Source organism: Oncorhynchus mykiss, chromosome 9, assembly GCF_013265735.2.
Source record: "Oncorhynchus mykiss isolate Arlee chromosome 9, USDA_OmykA_1.1, whole genome shotgun sequence".
Lineage (NCBI taxonomy): Eukaryota > Metazoa > Chordata > Actinopteri > Salmoniformes > Salmonidae > Oncorhynchus > Oncorhynchus mykiss.
In genome coordinates, this window is record NC_048573.1 from 19,939,330 (window position 1) to 19,962,533 (window position 23,204).

The window sequence follows — 23,204 nt, forward strand, 5'->3', positions numbered from 1 at the left end:
TAGTCCCAGGGCAGGTAAGGGCAATTACACAGTCACACTACAAATACTCACACAAGAAAAGACTAAATACAAACGCATCCAATAACATATCATTCTAACAACAACAACAACAATAATATCATCAACTGTCATCTTACATATGAGGAACCCCAGATAACTCAGGTGTACAGGTTTGGATAGATTTGAGCCATGTTTTCAATTTCAATTTAAAAGTGCAATAATCAGTGCAGTTTCTCAAGTCCATGGGCAGTGTATTCAAGTATACTATAGCTCTAACAGAGAAGGTCGATTGACTGAGTTTACGGTGTCGGAAAGGGACAACGCAGTCACCTCTAGTTACTGCCCTTGTTATCCTGGAAGTGCTTTCCTTCAGCATGATATGCCGGCATAGAGGTGAAGGGGCAAGACCATGCAGGATCCGAAAGACAAGGCTTGCATCTACATTCTGCTATCCAGACTAAATCAATGATGTTTGTGAATGATGTGACAGTGGTGGTAACTGTTCGGTTTGTTACCAAAACTCTAAAGTGTTTGTTTGTGGAGTGATTCAATTGGTTTCAGAATGGTAGCTCCTGCTTGTGACCAGCATGTGAGGCAATATCTCAGATCATAGCATGCATATATAAACTCAGCAAAAAAAAAGAAACGTCCTCTCACTGTCAACTGCATTTATTTTCAGCCAACTTAAGGTGTAAATATTTGTATGAACATAGCAAGATTCAACAACTGGGGCAAAGGTTCACCTTACAACAAGACAATGACCCTAAGCACAGAGCCAAGACAACGCAAGAGTGGCTTTGGGACAAGTCTCTGAATGTCCTTGAGTGGCCCAGCCAGAGCCCGGACTTGAACCCGATCAAACATCTATGGAGAGACCTGAAAATAGTTGTGCAGCGACTCTCCCCATCCAACCTGACAGAGCTTGAGAGGATCTGCAGAGAAGAATGGGAGAATGTCCCCAAATACAGGTGTGCCAAGCTTGTAGCGTCATACCTAAGACTCAAGGCTGTAATTCGCTGCCAAAGGTGCTTCAACAAAGTACTGAGTAAAGGGTCTGAATACTTCTGTCAATGTTATATTTCAGTCTTTTATTCTTTATAAATGTGAAAACATCTCTAAAAAACTGTTTTTGCTATGCAATTATGGGTTATTGTGTGTAGATGAGGAAAGGAAACAATGTAATACATTTTAGAACAGGGCTGTAACGTAACAAAATGTGGAAAAACTGAGGGAAAAAGAAAAGACTGCGCCGACCGACCACCTATGTCCAGTTTAGATTTAAAGCACTTTAATGGGGGGGCACTGTCCACGCAGTATTGCGATTTCAGCCTCTGATGAGCTCCTTTATGCACAGATTTTCCTTTGTACTTCCTCATCTTCACTATGTGTGTCTGTCATGTGTCCTTGATAAAACTACCCCATGCCTTTATTCCAACGCATTAGGTTTATCCGTTGATTTATCATTCTTTTTGTCAGTCAGCTGTTTAGAGTGCTCATTGCTTTGTTTTTCAGGTGCGGGTGGGTACTGGCGTTCTCCGTGCCCAGAAGTAGTTAGACCATTTAACTTGATTATTTTCTATCAATATTTGTTTTCTTTCCTGGATCAGCTGATGGTCAACAATATCACTAGACAACTAGCCTACAGCTAGACACCAATGTGCAGTATACGTTAAGGATGGGTAGCTCCAAGAGGACAGTAGGCCTATAAAGTGACTCCTTCAGTTAGAAGAGGTTAATGTCGGTTAGAAGGATCTCATTTTGCAATGGCATAGGTCTACATTCTTTGGGATTAGTGTGCCGATGAGAACAGTTTTCAAGGCGAAACATAGTGAAATGTTACGTAGGCATAGTTACACTTACAGTGCACTTTCCGAGATGTTAAAGATCCATGATCCATACAGGGTTTAAGTTTAATCTTCCAATGAAATTGTTAAAGTGGTTCAAAAAACAAAACTGACAGTTCATTTGGATAGTCTGCAAAGTCCATCTGTAAATGCTCTACAGATAGTTAATAGTAGACTATCTGTTGATAAGCATCTGCTTGCTAAGGTTACGGTTAGGTTTACAATAAGGGTTAGGGTCAAATCAGGTGCCAAAAGTGTCAAATTCAACATTAAAAAGGGATGAGAGTTTAAAAGGCAAACATACAGCCCTACTATTTTCAAGGCACCCCCAAAATGTGTCATTTGAATACTGGCTGTGTAAAAGCACTGTCAAATTTGACGCAGGCTGGTATGTAGCAAATCGCTTAAGGTCAAAGCTTAGCAGAGGGTACAAGAGCTAAGTACTGTAGGCACCTGAGAGGATAAAGTCTAAAGAGGATCCTTGGGACGTCCCAACTCTGACGTCACCCTGTTGAAGTTGAACATTTAAATGATTAAGACTAAGGTTAGAGTTGGGTAGGGCGTATGGTGAAGGTTTAGGGTAAGGACATCCCAAGGATCCCTGATTGCACTAACCCACCTGAGAGGGGTGGTGGTGCCCCTGTCCTGTACTCACCTGGCTGTTGATGGAGTCTCCAGGGGTACTGGGCCAACCCCTTGGCTGCCATGTACAGGGGCAGGAAGGAGGGATGGTGGAGGGTCAGGTTGGAGAATGGAGGAAGGACCACCTGCCTTGGGCTCTGTTGTTGGAGGAAAGACAACACAGATATTGGTATATGACATAAAAAGGTATAGGTTGAATATCTCAAACTAGTCAAGATGATTGTAATGTTTTTGTGTCTTCTCCATCTACTCTGTTGTTGCTCATTGTAGGCAACTGCTTGGCAATTCAATTATAGCGTGTTTTTCACAGTCTACTAAATTGTTACTTGTGTATCAGTAGGGTTTAATGCTTGAAAACCCACATTGACCTTATGAGCAACAACATGGAAGTTCTTCTATCACTGCCAATACTTTTATATTTCACTACAACAACATTTGCAAGGACAAGCACAAAACAGTGCGCAATGAAAATAGACTACCAAAACTGTCATTACAATCATGTAAGTTTCATAAGATTCACCTATTTCTAATTAATTACCAATAGGTTTTCAAGGTACTGCAACATTTAGGGACAAGTTTTGTTGTTGATTGATCCACAGGGTGTTACAGCCAATTGATGAGCATTGGCGTTTGGTAAATGGCCAAGGCGCCCCCTGCTGGCCATTTCAGGGACATCTTAATCGTCTCTGTAGATCTGTATACGTTCCTGCTAAATGCATTACACCGATTTTCAATGATACAAGACTACGTAGACACTTAGTACATCAGTGAAATTGCAGATCGGCAACTTTTGCAAGTCTGTTGACAATTATGTCATTAGGATAGGAAAGTATAAAACCACTCTGTGGATAGTGTTGAAAACAAATACTTCATATCTGAATTCTGCCATCTTTATGCAACTTTGCCATTTTACTTCTGATAATGGAAGAACAATTGAAAGACATTGCTGTAGTTCTTCTGATGTTTGTCTATTTGCTTGTCCCTTGCTGCTAGAATTGCAATCTGTATTCCAAGATCTGCAGCTTCATGAAAAATGTCAGCTGGATTTCACAGGTAAGCTCCATTTTTAAATGTACTGTTTAATATTTTATAAACTTCTACAATAGCTTCAATGTGTTCTGTTAATTGGTTACCAGTTGCTTCATTCTCACCCTCTAGTTTCCTTACTAGATGCAGTGTTTGTGGGTGTACATGATGCTGTGCCTCCAAGGGGTAAGAATTCTTAACTATAACTTGTTAGAATACACTTCAGGTCAATGGTAACTTAATGTCTTTAAGCTTGACTGTTGGGATTGATACCTTGTGGTGTCTGACCTATTGGGTTTTACTGGTATTGAACCTGGCATTGGAACATAACATGTGCAATGAGTTCTGACGTCAGTCTCTAATATGAACACTTATGGACAATGGCGGCGTAGAAACCAGACTCACCCTTCACAGGTCCATGGCCACGCCCAGTCTGTGCCAACAACTCTTCACCATTAACCTTAAGGCGCTGCAGTAACCAATCAGAAATGTCTCCTTTGCCTGACAACTGATCCTCCTGGTGCCTTGAGCAGTAGCACGTTGGGATTTTAGGTTGTCGCAGAGTAATGAGTTCTCCACTTTAACCAGCATGCATTATCCTGCATCAACACTGGACTGTGTAAGGACACTACATTTTAATTATATTGTAGATGTATACATCTAACAGTTACCCTGCAATATGTCAACAAGTATCTTGTCCCTGTGTCATGAAAATAAGATCTGCCTCCTTGTAATGGTTGCTACGTAACTGTCATCATCCTCTCACTATACGGGTCTATGGTGGGAGGACAGTCCTGGAGAATCATGTGTTTGTGTACCTGGGGAACTTCCCCTATGATGACCTGATGGCTGTGAAGCTCAAGGGACACTACTCCATACCAGAGGCTATTCAAATTGTCTACCCCCTTCACTAGGGTTTTCCATGCCAACGGAACTGACGTGGCTGTCATCCAGGTTCCATTCGAAGACCCCATTGTTCCAAGAACTAAGTTAGTGAACAACACCATTGCCATAAATTGTTTAGTGAAACTGGGGAGTGCCATGTCCCGCAGTGGCTACTAGATGCGTTGTATGCATTTCATTAGTTGTTGGCCACGAGTCCCTCATTCAGTACTTAATTGAGGGGGGGGGGGGTTCAACTACACTTCAGTAACCCTGCCTCGGGTGCCCTACAAAAGTTGATGTGTTTTATGGTGCCCCTGGAGAAAATGAAGGCACATGCAGTAAATTATATATATTTTTTGCCCTATCGGCTCGAATTCGAACCAGCGACCTTTCAATTACTGGCTCAATGCTCTAACTGCTAGGCTACCTTACGCCACTACTGCCTGGTCATGGCTCGGTTCAATGACATTTGTAAGTTGACTTGAACCTTTGGCTTTAAGACCTTGGCTGCAAGTGTCTTCACAATGATCTTCCTAGCCTTCATGTTTCTGACACTGCCTTATGGCAACTGATGGAGCCCAGTAACCCAACCACTAGCCAAGTCTCCATGCTTCATATCAAAAACATTTTAACGTGTCCTTGACCATCACAGCCAGCTACAAAATATTGTCATGAACATGACTTCTTTCCCACCAGCCTTCAAAAGGCACCTGCACAGAGGGCATCAGCTTTCAGTGGGGCATCCAACCGTTCAACTACATGTGGGAGGTTGGTGTCGGACCTGACCTGGCTATGCATCGTAGGTACATTATGCTCTATGGAAACCAGTGACCATGGACGTTTCTCTCCACCACCAGATACATCTGAGGTGAGGTGGTCACATCACTATTTAATGGAAACTATTGTAGCTGTGGTTTTATGCTAGTGTTCCATCATGAAGGTACAACTTTACATCGCAGGATATGACATTGTACCAAACTGGCTCATTTGAAATCCTATAGAGGGACGCCAAGACGCTGGAAGTTCAGCATGCCTCTACCAAACGCTGCCTCATCACAACTACTGAGCTGATCTGCGAGACTAGGTGGTGTCACTACATATTGGTGTCGGTCGTGTTTCAGGTCCTCTTCATTGCAGTTGCGCTGAGCATCTGACTTCTCCACGCATTGCAATCTGATTATTGGATGATATTGCATCTGGTATGTCACTTCTCTCCAGTGTGTTCCACAGAACGGGTGAAGACTGACAAACAGGACTCTGGCCCTCATTGGTGCAGAACCTCCCTCCTGGACTCCACCTGCAGGCCCCAAGAGACAGTTGACACCCACCAGGGTTCGAACTTTGGACTCTACACCTGTAAAACAGTCATGGCAGGGTTCAAAGTCTCTAGGCTAGTAGTGGCTTTGTCCCATAGTATCTTTGGATTAAATTGATTGGCTATCCTTTCAGATGGACTACCAGTGGTGAATGGGATTGTGTTCTACAAGCAATAGTCACCCGAAGACGGGCTTGTCATCAGACATCTTATAGGTATGGCTCTACATTTCGTAACGCCTCAGTGTGCACCTTAGACTCAATCGGATTTGTCAAACATTGGATATCTGGTCCTAAAGGGGCTGCGCTACTGAGCAGTGTCCCACTCACCTCATTGTATGCTGATGGGATATTTCATTTACTTTCTGAATGACAAATTGTAATGTGACTAACTGGTTAATGAGTGCTTTTGACTAGAACAATCTTAATGTGCTTTTGAAGTTTGAAAGTCCAGGCTCTGAGGGAGACCCAGTCACACTCTCGCTGACCAGGTTCCAATGAAAACTGAGTCTTCAGTAAACAGCTGGGTTCCAAATTACCTGATGAATTAATTTTTTTTTCTTCTGTTTAGCTTTGCCAGAGGCTAGACTCCCATTGTGATGCCTCGGACTCTGACGATGACACGGACTACAAAGTATCCTGTTACAACAATCTACTAAATTAATTTGGGTCCCCTGGCCACATCCAGCAATTTAAACTAGCATTGAATCAATACTTTCATGTTATTACTCTTTAAAATTAATAAATTGTTGGCTCTTGAAGACTTCCTCCAGTACTTTTTTTTTTATTTTAATTTAAAAAAAAAATTTTTTTTAAAGCAATATACCAAGCTTAACTGCAGACTTCAAGGAGTTGGTCTGAGTGACTTAGTGATGTGCAAATTCCATGTTTTGTGCAGCTGTATAAAGACAAGTTGGACTGCCTGTGTAAATGCAGCCTTTGCTCAGGGGTATACAACTCATACCCTACAAGGTCCAGCGCCTGCTGGTTTTGTTCTGCTAATGACCTTGTGTTCCAGGTCTGAAATCAGTCCCAAAAATTCCAGTCTTGAATTTGAGGAACTTACAGCATCCAGGAATGTTTACTTGTTTTGAGCCCTTTTCTCTAGGCTTAAAATTAGCGTTCAAATGGGGCAGAGATTACATGACTGCTACTTGGACACTTAAATAGTGTTACCCAACATTATAGCAAAACCCTTAGCATGCTCATTGTGACAATCTGTCATTCTTTAGCAAACATGTTTAGTTATGCAGTCGCCTCAGCAATACATTAACTCATGCTTGTAATTTAAGGTGCAATCTGCAGTTGCTTTTGGGGCATTTATGCCCATTGATTTTATATAGTGATTTGAAAGTATTCATACCCCTTCACCACATTGTTCACAAGTGGATAAAATCTTACTTGGACAGGTTTTCTAGAAATGTTTGAAAATGTAAGGTCTGTACTCCAGTCATGTGAAGTCAATGAAAGCCTAATTTAAATGTACAGCTTTTCTTGTATTGCATCATGATTGTCAGTATAATCGCTTCAATTCAAACATTTACAATGAACTGTTTCACCATTAACACTTTCTTGGTACATGTGCTGGGCTAATACAATTTTTCACTACACCACAGTAGGTAGCATCATAGGCCACTTCGAACAATCTTAATGTTCAAGAACCATGTCTTCCCCCCCCCCCCCCCCCCAATAAAAATCAATGTTAGAACAGACAAGGTTAATTTAAACATGTGGGCATTCCATGGAATGGGGAGTTAGTATGTCACTTAATAAACTAGTTTGACGTTCAAGTGTAGACTTGCATAAGCAGTTTGCATGCACGTTGTGCTGTGATCACCCAGATTGGAATTAACTACATTGGTGACAGCTGTCTCAAATCAATTGCTAAACATGCCCAATGCTTTAACTCAGGGGCACAACTTGTTTTTAAGTTGGGAGGATCCATATATATTATCTAGTCGGATAAACACTAAACAGCCTACCCGACCACTCGGAGGCGTCTGCAGGGTCCTTAAGCGCACTCAACCCGTCCCAATCCCTCAGACCCTCCACTCTCACCAATAACCACCATTGAATCTTAGAATGACAAGGAATGGAATGACTAAGCATCCTTTCCTAATCTATCCAGAACTCAATGTCACAGCAGGTTTGCAAGTCCAAAATAAAATAGTATGGTTAAATCCGTCCTTCCCAAGTCTAACCCATCCCTCACCACCTCCTTTTACCTCACCAAGCTTGTCCCAACCTTACGTATCCACTTAGTCATTCTCCCCCAACATACCTTATGCCGCCACGCCTACACCTGTATTCACCATCCTATTCTGATATGCATGCAATATGTTTCCCTTTGACATTTATTTTTCAGTGTCCGTGTAGCCTATTGTTATCGGCTACTTCTACTGATAAGTCAGTTATTTGGGGAAAGTAGGTTAGAGGGAAAGGATATTGTCTCAATTTACAATAAACTGGTCTTAAGTCAATGTAGCCTAGTGCACTCTTTTTCCTACTTCGTCCTTTTCTCAGAGCACTGGGAAGGTTTCTTGTAGCTGGATTAGGGCTTCATCGGCACTTGTGAATTCTATCTTTGCGTTGTTCCCTTCAATACCTACAGCACTGCCCTGAAGCGGAACAGAGGCTTGATCCCCTTTTCCTCCAGTGACTGATCAGAATATATTCCTTGCGCCCCGCTCAGCCTAGGAGAAGTCATGGACGACTCAAATAGTCAGACTAACTCATGGATACCATTTTTAGATCTCTGCGTGCAGGTAAACGTAAGGTAGAAACGCCTGTTAGCAATTGAGCAAATGCTAGTTAGCAACTTCAAACTGCACACAGAGCCATAAAAAAAGATGGTATCCATCAGTTAATCTGATAAGTAGTAGAGATTCTGGCAATCAAGCCATCTTTTTAAGCCTATTCAGTCCTTTCAGGTCTGATCTTAGAATGGATAGGGTCTGATATTGAACTGAAATACTTACCAGTGCTGCAAGAAATGACCAAGTCCACCATCCTGACTACCAATCCTGCCTGGAGAACAGTATTGGATGGACCACCGCCACACCGTTCACCAAGAAGTAAAGAACGGAGTAAGTGCCTTACTTACACCTGTCAATTTCCATAGTCTGTTTCTTACTGTAGTCACCTGGCCAAAGACAAAGGGCTGTCAGAGTGACCAGGTATTTGGTCCTTCCTGTTCTTTTCCTATCTTTCAAGGGCACAGCTGTGTGGAGAAATGAAGAGAAAAGGCTAGTTGTTTGAGCAGCAGAAACTATTCCATCAGCAGAAAGGAGCAACAAAACTGCCATTATCACTTGTTTCTATGCTCCCACTATGACCTCACACACCTGCTAAACTGCCACAGACAAAAGAGACCCAACTCGTGTTTGTTGGGCTCTTCACTGTTGCACCTGTCGTGTGATTGTTAACCAGCTCCATTTTTGCAAATCTTATAATAGAATAAGTTGAGGAATCTACAATCTCGCTCTTCCCTTCGGGTTAGAATTAACACCACTGAGGCTCAGAGGAATATGGCAGTCAGCTGCTGCCCCTCCTGCAAGGTAGATGTGGCAAAGCTATGGGCCTGATGATGACACAGAAGACAGGGCATGAAATCAGACAGGGCACCCAGGATGGTATTGGGAACACAAACTGGTGTATAGCTCATCTAAAAAGAGCATTTGCCAAATGTAATATAGCCTTTAGCTTTCTGTAGCGAGGGCAGCAGTCCAGTCATTTGCTGTTGTACCAGACAATGAAGAACGACATGTCCTGACACCTACAGGGGAACATAAAGAATCATTCTCCTATACGGTTATGACGATACACTGGCCCAGACACAGTTCAGATAGAGCCCTACTAGATACTACACTAAAGAGATCCATAGACACACATTTTAGATTTGCGAATCAGTACCTCCATCTAGATCTTACAGCTGACTTCTCTGGGGAACCAAGGCACAGGTTTCATTTACAGTGTATGTGGTTTCCGCTCCATACTCAACTACTCTGACCCATACTGCTTAGCATCTAGAGGGGGGAAAGGGATTGAAAAAAAAGTAGCAAATGATTTTAAATTTGGTTTAACAGGCACAGTGAGAGCCAGAGATACTGCAGGAGAGACTTCCTGTCAGCATCAGCTATCAAATCCTGGCCTACAGCATTAAGGCCAAGACCTGTTAAGATGCCATGTCATCTCAAGTTCTTGAGCTGACCAAACCGGAATTCCAGCCCATTTTGTTTCAAAATAAACTGTAAAAGCCTACTTACCGACAGCATCAACACGAGGTTTATTCCCAATGAATGAGAGGTCAGTAGTTACCAACAGGTATCTATCCTGACGCGCAGTCTCAACAGCCCCTATATGGACCAACAACAAGGTGAGAGACTAGTGGGTGGAGGCTAACCAATTCTGACTAAGATGGTGTGCACTTTGGCACTTTGATATGGGGAGGGGGGGGGGGGGGGGGGGGGGGGGGGTAGTGCTTTGATTGACCAATTAGAAGCTTGTTGGGGTTAACAATGTGCATGTCCTTAATTAGATAATTGGGTCAAATGGTTGGGCAGCTTACCGGAACCTAGGGGTGCATCTCAATAGTCTGAAGCAGGTTCCTCTCCTCCCCCCCTTCTTAGGATGTTTCCCCATCTACATAGTCGGCGATTGATATTTATACATGTAATTTCTTGGTACAGAAATTCTTCACTATTTGGTGAATTGGTTTAGTAACCGATTCAAGTGTTATAATTTTTACTAGGCAAATGTCTTATTTCATTAAATACATATAGTAGGGATATGAACCAATTTCACAGATTTGCAAACATGTTTTACATTTTTATTGGGCAACAGAGCATCTTCAATGTAGCAGCAATCAAAGCTCCCATCACAACAATCGCCACACACACCACTGCCACATACTGCCCACTGCGGGAGGCCTCCCTTTGAGTGTGTTTAAGAGGCAGCATAGGTGAGAGGGCAAAGGTTGGATGGACAGGGTGTTCAATGGAGACAATGCCGGTGTCGATGGCAGGGTAGCGGCACTGGATGGTCAGCCTAAAAAAAATATATATATATGTACGTAGAAATTCACATTTGAATAGTGTGAAACGTGGTGTGTGTGTTTACCTGTAAGGGGAGTCTCTGTGGCTGGGGGGGTCATCCGTGGTGATAAGTTCTTTGGGGAACAGCACCTGGTTCTCATATACTAGGAAATCCCCCTCAACCTAGGTGAGGTAGAACAAGTATGATTGACTTAACACATAACCAGTGGTGTACTGTACCTAAGTAAAAATACTTTCAAGTACTACATAAGTTGTTTTTGGGGGGGGGGGGTATCTGTACTTTACTATTTATATTTTTGCCACCTTTAACTTCTGCTTCACTACATTCCTGAAGAAAAAAAAAGAATATTTTTACTCCAAACATTTTACCTAACCTGCATCCCTACTGCCAATGATCTGGCGGACTCACTAAACCCAAATGCTTTGTTTGTCAATTATATCTTAGTGTTGGAGTGGCCCCTGGCTATCTGTCAATAAAAATAAAAAAATGTATTGTGCCTTCTGGTTTGCTTAATGTAAGGAATTTGAAATGGTTTACACTTTTACTTTTGATACTTAAATACGCAATTCCAGTTACTTAAGTATATTTAGAACCAAATACTTTTACTCAAGTAATATTTTACTGGGTGACTGTCAGTTGAGTCACTTGCTATTAAAAAGGTATCTTTACTTTTATTCAAGTATGACAATTTAGTACTTTTTCCACCACGGCATGTAACATGATGAATCAACGTGCTAACACACTCACGGTCGCAATGGTACCACAGGAATCCATGGAGAAATTGAATAGGGCCCTGACGCTGTCCGTCTCTTGGGGGACACAGCTGGGGTCCAAAAGGGTGGTGTGTTTTGGTTGGGTGGGCGGGATGGTACGTGACGTATCAGTCACTACGACCATCCTCCCCTCTGGTAAGCACACTGGAAGTCAAGAGAGTTCTAGGATCAGTTTTAACAGTGTTTGAATGAGGACATGTCGGTCAAGCCTTTCAATAGTACACCACAGGTGTGTTACCCAGTAACTCTCTGACACGGAAGGTGCAGCGATGGATGAGGCTGTTCTCCACCTTGAGTGTGTCTATGTCCACCACACTGACCTCCAGACGGCCAACAACACCCTGCAAACTCACTTCCTACAAGCGGGATGAGCCAGAGAGGAAGGGGAGGTTTTGATAATGAAAGTGTCCAATATATTGACTTACTACGTAAATAAGATATTTATGTTTGTTTAAATTTTTTAATAAATTTGCTAGAATTTCTAAAAAAAACTTTTTTCCCCCTTAGTCATTACGGCCTATTTTTTGTAGATTGACGAGGGGAAAACATGAATTAATACATTTTAGAATAACGCTGTAACGTAGCAAAATTTGGAAAAGGGAAGGGGTCTGAATATACTTTCCAAATGCACCGTATAGACATGTTCTTGGTTAAAGATTTCAGAGATAGATAAAGAGAAGGATAGAGCACAACAATTGAATCACCATTTTAATTTGACTGAGGTGGAAGAAACACAGCCATGAGAAAAGTGCCAGTTGAGTGGACAACCAAATCTCCAGTTCATTTACTTAGATATCCCTCCTCACCTCATAGGTCATGTCCGGACTATAGAGTGGGATCTCCACACTAAAGTAGTCCTCTTCTGTTTCCACGGTAAAGCCCCCCATTTCCACTAGCTCCCAGTCCAGCCGGCGGTCCCCAATGAAGAGCTCCCAGCTCCGCTCCAGGGCCCCATAGTGCAGTAGCACCAGGAGGCCCCTCTCAGTGCACTTACCCTCCAGCCTGGGAGGTTCTGGGGCTGGGAGAATGCATGGAGAGGAGGGGAAGAAGGAGAAGAATGGCAAAAGAGTCAGAGAGAGTGAAGGAATGAGGGATTTAAACAGGACAGGGAGGCAGGTAACCATGAGTTTAGTTCAAGTGATTTGGTATTAATTCTCTCTGTCAAGAGATGTATATATATATATATATATATAATCACCTGTCTGCTCTTGAACATCACTCACAATGGTGGCATTATGGTAGAAGACCTCTCCATGGGGTGAGATGGTCAGGGAAAAGGTGAGAGGGAGGGTGTACCTCCTATAGCCCCCATCAATATACTGACGTAAGAGGGAGAGCAAGTTACATTGTATCATTACATTATGAAAGTTTAAAAAACTGCTAGTGAGGTATGTATACTGTACATGATTGAAGTACACTGACTATACCAGACAAATTCGTACACCTTCCTAATATTGAGTCCCCCCCCCCCCAATACATTAATTTATACTAGATTAAGCATACATTCGTTAACTGTAATCTCGTTAGTTATGTTCCAACAACCCCTCCATCTTGTGAAATATCAGTTATTTTTAAGTCTTGGTTCCAATAGTTTATATTTTTGAGATTGCCAGTTGGCTAGGTTTTGTATAGTTCACCCATCATATGAATATCCTTTTACTCAAATAGGATTCCCTCATGATTGCTCTTATGTCCAAAGCTACATTTTGTGATAAAACGTTTAAGTTGCATTTATTTGAAAATATCCACATTGGTCAGTGCAAAACGTATTTTTAATTCTGCCATGGAAATAATTGTACCTATTACCACTTCATGCCTTTAGTTTTCCATGTGGACCATTTTTTTTTTAAATAAATCAAATACAAATAAATCGGTGAATTTTGAAAGCTATCCAAGCATTGTTCCATAAGGTTGTGTTTTTAGGGAGCTATACTGGTTCTTGTAGAATACGTTTCGTTTTCGTCCATATTGTTATAGTGTTTAACTATGAAATTAATGTTCTTTGCTTTATCCTTTGAAAACAGACAGAAAAACAGAAAAATATTCCGGGGATGACCATGCACATCTTCAATATGTAGCCTATTTAACTATATGTAGCAAGTAAAAGCCTTGGGTAGCGAGTTGATACAATTCCAAGTCTGGAAGGTTAAAACCACCCTCAGCCTTAGGAAGATGGAAAACTTTCCTTTATATTCTATGAATATGGAGCCATTCCTGTCTTGTGCCCCTTTCTAAAGCAATTTCAACAGATAATGTACTATGTGTATATATTAGCTTTAGAACATTTACAATATTTTTATCATATTTATTATTTCAGCTGGAAGTTGTAAAGCTTCCAAAGTTCTGAATAGAAAAGGCTATTCAAGACGGTCAAAAGCCTTTTCAGCATCAACAGACATTCTTGAGAAATCTATATCATTTGTTTGAGTATGGATTTAAACTGAAACATGTTCTTGTTTGTAAGTGTCTTTTTAATAAACCCTGTTTAATTTATATGTATCAAGTCTGATAAATGCATAGTTAAATCAAATTAAAATATACGACTTTGTCATTCTATTGCTTAGAAGCTTGTTTTTTATTTTGTCACAATTTATTAAAATAATGAGTGTAGAAAATCAGAATGGGACCTCAGATTTTCCTGGTTTTAATATACAGTAACTGAAATAACTTTGATACATGGAACTAGGAAGTACTGAATTGAGTGATGCGTGTTCTCATGTGTAAAATGTTAAATACAAGTCTATGGGAACACCATCAATTCCTGGTGCTTTTCTCAACATTATAATTTTTTGTTGGTTGTATTTTACCCCCTTTTTCTGCCCAATTTCGATCAACGGGCTCGGGACGCAAAGGGCCGAGTTAAGCGTCCTCCGAAACGTGACCCACCAAACCTAACCCCAAGCCAGCTGCACCAATGTCTCGGAGGAAACACCGTTCACCTGAAGACCGAGGCCAGCCTGCAGGTGCCTGTCACATGGAGTCGCTAGAGCACGATTAGCCAAGTAAAGCCCCATCCCCAGCCAAACCCTCCCCTAACCCGGACGACGATGGGCCAAACCCTCCCCTAACCCAACGACGCTGGGCCAAACCCTCCCCTAACCCAACGACGCTGGGCCAAACCCTCCCCTAACCCGGACGACGCTGGACCAAATTGTGCGCCGGCCTATGGGACTCCCGATCACGGCCAGTTGTGATACAGCTGGGATCGAACCCGGGTCTGCGATGCAGTGCCTTATACAGTGCAGGGCAGAAGATGCACTCTGTTCATTCTTTAAATTTAGGCATAGGCCTCTCCAACCCAGCTCTTCTTTACATATTCAATTTCTCCATTAACTCTTGCAAGATAACCACATCTGCCCAAAATCTCTTTAAAATGTTCCAGAACCATATGCTCCCCAACCCCATCATGGAGCCCATTATGAATTGGATTTTGTTGGTCTTTACTTGTAAAAAATAAAAGTTAACCTTCTGTTCCATCTGTTGTAGAAGAACCGAATAAAACATTTTAGCAGACATGAGGGTGGTGGGCATTCCTTAGAATGGGAGGATCATAGTATAAATACATAGTTATTGTATACATTACATATATAGGAGTGTGTGGTCTGAGCAGACATTTAACACAAAAAAAAAAGTAAAGTGCATCTTTGTACTTGAGAAGCTATGCCTTAGGGCTTTTAAACTCCAACTCCTCTCCTAACGTACTAAAACTGGACTATTTCATTGTAAATACATTGGAGAAAGACTGCCACTTAGGTACTGTGGTCGGTTTGTGTTACCGTAGAAATTCTAGAGGCTGGTGGGGGTCTACTTGGGGAGACCGGGCCCACAGACTGAAATGGGATGATGGAAGCCCCACACACACCTCAGAGAAGTGTCTGATGCCCTCCCAGTGACCAATTTCCCACCTAAAGCCCCTCTCACCAACAACCACCATTGAATCTTAGTTATGACAATTGTATGACATTATGACATTGTAGTATAATTAAGTCCTTCCTTTTCTCGCTCTCCCAAACCAAATCCATCACCCCCTCCCAGTTCTCCCCAACCCAAGCTTATCCCAACCATCTTTACTCACCCTTGTCCACCCAAACCAAGCGTGTCTCACCCTCCCTTCCTTGCCCCCTCTTACCCACCCAGGCCTAGTTTATCCCAATCTCCTCTTTTCCTCCCTGACTCAGGAGAGGCAAAGGTCGAGAGCCATGTGTCCTACTTAACGACCCTGGCAAGCTGCACTGCTTCTTGACACACTGCTTCTTGACACAATGTGTCAGAGGAAAAGCTGTACGACTGGCGACTCAGTTGTACAGGCACAAGTCAGCGTGCATGCGTCTGGCCCGCCACAAGGAGTAGCTAGAGCGCAATGGGACAAGGACATCCCGGCCGGCCAAACCCTCCCCTAACCAGGACGACGCTGGGCCAGTTGTGCACCGCCTCATGGGTCTACTGGTCGCGGCTGGCTGCGACACAGCCTGGGATCGAATCCGGGTCTGTAGTGTGGCCATTGATTTTTTATCTTCTTTCCCCCTTGTGGCTTCAGAATGTCAACTTTGGTCTGATAGTTCCACAGCGTAAATATTACCACGAGAGGGCATTTAGCATTCTTCTGTTTCACGCCGATCCGATGGCGTCGCTCGAGATCTTTCGGTGATGCATCCATGCCAAGCGTCTCCAATATCAGCTTGACCACGTAGCTGGAAAGGTCTCCTTTTTTCTCGTATTCCGGTAGGTACAACATTCATTATTTTTGTATCATTCAGTTTTATTGCTGGTCCAGTTCATCTTCTAAAAAGGTTTGCACCTTTGTTTCCAGAAGGCTCATTTTGTTGTCCAGTTCATCCAACACGATAGACTACTGTCCTTTCGACAAATCTACTTTTAACAACAAGTTGTGACAGTTTGTTTTGGGGAGCATTGAGAGCATTTTAGCTATGTTTTCCTGGATATCCTTCAGCTGTTCATTGCTCTCATTTGAATCTCCAAGTGGCTCTTTGTCTTCTCTAAGAGAAGCCTTGGCTTGTTGGGTTTGAGTTGCAGCGTTGCTTTACCCACAGATTGGGTCGCTGTTGTATATAAAACTGACCGCTCACACTCTCCAGGCTGCTTGGGGATATATTGATCTATAATTTAAACCATGTTGTCCAGTTTCAACATACAACCACAGTTTTGATGGTACAAAACAGAGCTAGTCACGCCCCATGCCTCCTATCGGTCCGCGCATGCACCTCATCGGTTGATGGACCATTCTTGAAACACACACAGGAAACTGTTGAGTGTGAAAAACCCAGCAGCGTTGCAGTTCTTGACACAAACTTGGCACCTACTACCATAGCCCGTTCAAAAGGCACTAATCTTTTGTCTTGCACATTCACCCTCTGAATGGCAAACATACACAATCCATGTCTCAATTGTGTCAAGGCTTTAAATAAAATCCTTCTTTAAACTATATCTTCCCCTACGGTTACTCCGATTGAAGTGGATTTAATCCCACAAGTCTAATTAGCATAATAATACAAAAAAATCCCTGTAATAATCGGTCTGTTTAAGTTAGAGACATCTGTTTATCTAATATGACCCCTCTGGAAAGGTGAGACCACTGCCTCACAACACTCATCTGAATGTGCCACGGTACCAGTTGAAAAAAATGTAAGGAAGTATATATGGATACTTTTTAGTGACAAAAAAAATAAAATCCTGATCTTTCCTATATCTCTCAGATATAGGACAGATACTTCAGAACAAACGTCCTTTAGATGTATTTTGGGAACAATCTGTAATTCAATGCGTTTGAATGGGCTAATAGAAGTAAGGCCAAATTCAAATGTTCATTCAATTATTTTTGGGGATACTTCAAAGGGTCTTAAAATTCTAAATCAAATAGCTAAATGATCCTTGGTATGACCTTAAAACAATTCCAACTAGTAGAACCTCCCCTCCGCCGGTTTAGACAGAGCTTAGACTGTAAAGGGTTTAACAAGTGACATTAATAAAAAAATCTAAGCTTTCATCTGGATTCACCTGGTTAGTTTATGTCATGGAAAGGGCAGGTGTTCTTAATGTTTTGTATACTCAGTGTACATCTCTACAATTGGTGCTTCTCTCTGCCTCTCCATTAGTCTCACCTTCTGAAGAACGGAGGAGTGTGAGAAGGGGGCATGAAGCTGGTAGGAATGTGACCCGTTGGGGTAGGGGACCTGGACCCAGGACAAAGCGTCCCCCTCCCTCCCCCCGGTGACGTTGTGGAGGGACACGTCAGGAGGGAACACACCCAGGGAGACAGAGAACAGCTTCTGGGACGATATGGTGTCTGGGGAGGGAACAGAGTAAGTGGGTGTGGAGTCATGATCAAAGCATGCAAATAGATTGGTATTGAACTATTGCAATTACTGTTAACTGTTGTGGGTTTTAGTGGCAATCTATCCCATAAATATGCAGCCTCTAGCATGGTTTATAACTTATGCCAGTTTTCGAGCAGAGGCCAACCATTGTGGTAATATCGCAAATTTGTCCGAATTCATTCAAAGCAGAGATTCATATTTGAGTTCGGATGTGACCAATCCCTGTCATTCCTTGAGCTCATTAATACTCATAGTAGATGGATACTGACTGTCTGTAAGTATGGGGGTCCGGGGGACGTAGGCGGTCTTGAGGAACCTGAAGGAGCGATGCTGGGTGAGGGGCCAGCGGTCATCCTCCCACTGGTGCATGTAGAACAGGTCTACAGACAGAGACTGGCTGTACTGGCCCTCCAACACACCACTCTGGGACAAGAAAGAGCAGTTGAGTGTATGTGTGTGTGCATGCATTTATGCATGCGTGTGTGTGTGTACCTTAATGTGTGTTCCTTCGGCTCCGAATGGAACGCTGACCTCCACCACTCCATCCCTCAGGTTTATCTCATACCCCCTGTCCTTGATCACAGACTCACTCAGGGCAAGCGTCTCCACCCCTATTCTCATGCCCCTGTCCCTGAACCTCCCATGTACCAGGGGGGAGAGGACATGGGGGACAGGCCAGAGCAGGTGGGTACCATCCACTGTCGCCTCATCTGGAGGAGTTAAGGAAGGGATGGAAAGGGGGAGAGAGGACGAAAGTGGTAAGAATAAGGAGATGGTAGGTTCAAAAGAGGATTGCAAATAGGATTAAAGTCAAAGCTAAGATTTGTCATTTGTATTCCCTAATAAATAGGCCACATACTCATGGAGCAGGCCACTGTGGCATCGATGGCAAGGACCTTCCCTTGATGTGGGTACAGGATGGTAGCATTGACCACCTCCAACTCAACCCCTTTCTCCTGTGTAGGCGTGGTCAAGTGAAAGACAAGAGTTACTATAACATGTACACCAGTATATTCATATCACATGCAAACAGAGCACAGTAAACACCCTTGTCAGAAGTACCTTGATGGTGTAGGAGAGGGGTGAAGAGTAGGGGCAGCGCAGGATAATCCTGGAGCCTGACTCAGAGACGTGGTAGCCCAGGGCACTGGCCTCCGTCATGGTCCTGGGTCTAACCTCCTCCTTGGTGTGGCCTGGTCTGTGGAACATCATGCCGCTCTTTCCCACCTCCTTTTTCTCCTGCCCAGAGTGTAATGCAGCTGGGACCGGTCCATTTATGGACACCTTGGAGAACAATTAAAGGAGAGACGCAGTGTAAAACAGAAGCGATTTGAAACATGTAAGTTCGGCAAAGTTCCATGCGGAGATGGACAGTACATGTCTTTTCTATTGTGATCTGATGGACCTGTAAGTCACCTCCATGTAGCTCTCCTCGCAGACGAGCTCCCGGAAGCCCCAGGGCCACTGGGCTGAGCAGTGGAGCAGGAAGGGGTACCCTAGGTCCCTCCCATTCACCTGCCGGGTCACCAACCACACTTTCAGACGGAACTCTGAGTCCCCCTGCACAGGAGAGGTTCTTATTCAATTTAATTCAATCAGAAAACAAGCTGGAAGTCAAGCTAATTAACTTGGATTCATTATATTGATCATTTAGATGGAAGGACCATTTGGCTTCTAGACAGTCGACTCCTGATTTGGACACATGCTGATTCTTACACGACTCATTCTGTCTCAAGTCATTACACATCCGAATTTGACTGCATATACCAGTATATTGAATATATATCCATTATGGGTCAATCGAGTTCACCTGGTTGTTGACGTGGCAGGCGAGGAACGAGGCACGGAACACCAGGTCTCCATGGGGATTGAAGAGCATGGTGTAGCCACACTCAGTGGCCTTTCGGCCGGACAGGAAGTGAACTCCCTGGTGGTCTGATGACAGCGGTTTAAAGGAAGCGTCAATATTCACAGTGCAGCTGGTTATGGTGTCTTCATAGAGATAGATAGAGGACTAAAGTGCCCAGAAAGTCAGTTTTAACATGGGCAGCTCCATTGAGGACTTTCACCATTTTCAAGTAGTCAACTGGGTGGGACTTTCTATGGGTTAAGGAAGGACCAAATAATTCCATCCAGGTCATCAGGAGAGATAAGCCAATAAATTATACTTGTGAGCAAACATTCCATAACTGCAGGTGGTAGTAAATCCCCAACCCGGGGTTAGTACCTACACACTCCAGGTGGCAGTATGCACCCTGTCAGTTTGTTTACGAACTCATAGAAGTAGTAGAAGAAAAATTACTACTTCGAAATGGATATGGCCTCAATGGCACTGCCCATGCTCTCAGACGCCATGGGACCGGATACAATGTTACGTCCTCTAACTATCTCTATGGGTCTACTCTACTGTCAGATGACATTCTTGTTCTCCCCGAAACGTTCACATTCTAGACAAATTCTGTTTAAGATTATCAAGTAGTGGGGCGGCAGGTAGCCTAGAGCGTTGGACTAGTAACCGAAAGGTTGCAAGATCGAATCCCCGAGCTGACAAGGTCAAAATCTTTCCTTCTGCCCCTGAACAAGGCAGTTAACCCACTAGGCCGTCATTGAAAATACACATTTGTTCTTAACCGACTTGCCTAGCTAAATAAAAATGTAAAAGTACAACACACCAGTGGCAGTTGGGTAAAAGAATGGCTGTATCCATAATTCAACCAATAATATTACTCTCGCACCTTGAACGTCGAATCGGCTCATAATGCCAAGGAAGCCAGACCTGACAAACAGCCAGAAGTGACGCTCATGACACTCAGACCGGAATGTTCCTATAACACAAGACAGATGGAATCATTACCATGAATTCATTGACACAGAACACGTTTTGTTCAGTATGAATCAGCCATCAAAGCGAAGAGGCTGACTAAACAGTGGCATGCTGTTTATTGAACAGCTGATGTGTATGGCGTATCCGTCTCTCTATGACACAGAAATTAACCACATTCAATCACAATAACAACATGGTGAATGAATAATCAGATTATGTACGGTTTTATTGTGTCCTTGTTTCAGGGTTATTTTCAAATCCTGTTAGATATGCATGAATCTAAGATTCACTTTTATTGTGAGTCTTTCATTGGATGATATCCAAATAAATCCTCTCCATTTTTGCATTGGAGTCTCAGTTTTGGATTGGTCCACATTTGACAAGTGTGCGGGTCTCCGTCTCTCCTAGAAATCAATTTGGCAGAAGTCTCCTTTACTGTACTGAAAGGTTATGCTATAAATGGCCAACAGGGGACGACACTCATACGACATAGTTCTAGTGAGAGAATATGGTGGGTGAGAGCAGGGCTGTATTCATTACGTCCTGCAATGGAGACAGTTTACCATTTAAGAAACAAACAGAGAGGGACCAACCTGAATTTTGTCCAATAGAAACTATTCTTTCAAAACAATTTCCATTTGGAGTATATGATTTGTTACAAAACGTTTTTCAGAATTGGCATACTGAATACCCCCCAGGGGTGTAACCATTAGTTCAAAACGTTTTGCAACAGAAACCATTTAGTCCCAACAGAAAACGTTTTACAATGAAAATGACAGTTTACATTGGACAAAGTTCAAGTAGGTCCCTCCCCTGTTGGTTCTGTTTGGTTCCTAGTAAATAAACAACAGTACTGTAAATCAAACTTACCAACTGGTACAGGAGTTGGAGTACTGAGTGTAGCACAGAGTAACAGTATGCTGGAAGAAATATTGGTAGAAGTGAGGAATTCAAATGTATATATGGACGACCTATTCTATTAATGTGACTAGATATTCCCACAGTCACTACATTCACCTCTTAAAACTCACCACAGAATGATTTTGATAGCCCTAACTTTCATTGTACAAGGTATGGTCATGTTTGGTATTGTGTAAAGGTGTAGTGAAAAGTAACTTAATTTCTATTTCCTTATCTTTCTCTATTTTCTTTTGCAATTCATCAAACTTCATCCATGATTGGCACCATTTTGACTGTCAGTGGCAGCCACACCTGTCCATGCCCTAATTGGTAGAGAGCTGATTGCTTTCATTAGATCCACCAGTCAACAAGGCACAATCAATAACTTCTACTTGGCTGTCAACTCATGATAAAAGTAGAAAATTTTCAAGCAAATATTCAAAACCCATTCATTAATTGGCCATCATACGTATTTCTAAAATAACCATAGGCTTAAATGTATAGGCCTTACCAACAGGTCCACATATGCCAAGACCCGCATTTATCCTACGTTCTTTGTTACGGGAATATATAGATGATTCCTTGCGTGTGTTAGACTACACCTGAGAGATGAGCTCGAAAAACAAGTGTCTCCCGAAATAAGATCCATAATTAAAAAACATTTTCTAATTGTATCGCAGAAAGACGCATTAATTGATGATGCTGAATAAATTAAATGAAGATGAATGAAAAAAAGAGGGAAGGAATATGTGCGTTTGCAATCGCATCTTTTTATGTAGGTTTGACAGCGAAACTTAGCGCACAGCAAATGTGCTAAAATACACCGTTCTAGGTTTAGGTTTTTACAGTGATGAGCAGCGGCAGTGTAAGTAACCAGCCTAAAACAAGGCCTCTATTCTGTTTTGTAAATGAATCATTATGAATCGGTTGATTACAATGAAACGTGTTCTGTAGGCCTATTCAATCACCCACAGTTGAAATGTTATCGAATGATTTAAACACAGCTCGTGATAACCTTTTTTATTTATATTTCCTTTGCATTCATCACCATGCATCTAAATGTCAGTATATGTATTTATTGTGCACCATATATTAGGCTACTTGTCAAGGCTGTTGATGCGAAGGCGTTGCTAGGAGATGAGGGGGTATTTGATTTTCCATGCACCCTACTGAGGTCCTCCCTTTCAGAAAAACAACATTTGCCAAAATATGAAACTCACAAAATAAGATGAATGTATAAAATTGAGAAAAAAAAATCTAAGTGTGTGTGTGTGGCACAAGCAAGAGAGGGAGCAGAGGAAGAAACTGCAGCACTTTCTGACAGACCTGGCCTTATTGGGATCATTGCAGGTTAGTTCTTATAGTTATAGAACCAGATAACTCTCCATCCAATCAATGTATAAATGACTTAAAGATCCAGAAAACATGAATTATGCAAAAAGCTCTCACAGTCTCACTGCAGAATTAGATGTTCATCCATGTTCCCAAATTTAAAATGTAAAAGTTTCTCCAAACATACAGTTTCAAAGTGTTTTTGTTTCTCCTGCTGCTCTGTATCGTTCCATTTCTCCAAACTTCAAATTTCGAAGTTAAGGGTTACGTTTAG

General features: G+C 42.5%; 1 protein-coding gene and 1 long non-coding RNA gene across 2 annotated transcripts; one reads left to right on the plus strand and one right to left on the minus strand.

The window, feature by feature from the left end:
* The first annotated feature begins 3,345 nt into the window (after positions 1-3,345).
* LOC110533004 lies at positions 3,346-7,193 on the plus strand. The gene is made up of 4 exons (XR_005053202.1): positions 3,346-3,539; positions 3,645-3,698; positions 5,847-5,927; positions 6,283-7,193. It is a non-coding gene; the product is annotated as an uncharacterized LOC110533004 (long non-coding RNA).
* A 3,324-nt stretch (positions 7,194-10,517) lies between these two features.
* Positions 10,518-21,915, minus strand: LOC110531700. The gene is made up of 16 exons (XM_021615028.2): positions 21,730-21,915; positions 21,569-21,618; positions 20,610-20,699; positions 19,685-19,809; positions 19,291-19,434; positions 18,937-19,158; positions 18,734-18,830; positions 18,367-18,584; positions 18,144-18,297; positions 17,659-17,843; positions 12,738-12,858; positions 12,346-12,557; positions 11,778-11,895; positions 11,514-11,683; positions 10,830-10,927; positions 10,518-10,757 (listed from the first exon to the last, which is right to left on the minus strand). The coding sequence occupies exons 1-16, from the start codon at positions 21,777-21,779 to the stop codon at positions 10,532-10,534; spliced, it is 2,280 nt and encodes a 759-aa protein (XP_021470703.2). The 5' UTR covers positions 21,780-21,915; the 3' UTR covers positions 10,518-10,531.
* Positions 21,916-23,204: the final 1,289 nt, after the last annotated feature.

Bases quoted from the DNA above. Each gene is read 5' to 3' on its own strand.
- LOC110531700 (XM_021615028.2), bottom strand. From the start codon at position 21,779: ATGACCATACCTTGTACAATGAAAGTTAGGGCTATCAAAATCATTCTG. The intron at 21,619-21,729 runs GTGAGTTTTAAG...TATTTCTTCCAG, and splicing joins GCTATCAAAATCATTCTGTG to CATACTGTTACTCTGTGCTA. The intron at 10,758-10,829 runs GTAAACACACAC...TATTTTTTTTAG, and splicing joins CACAGAGACTCCCCTTACAG to GCTGACCATCCAGTGCCGCT.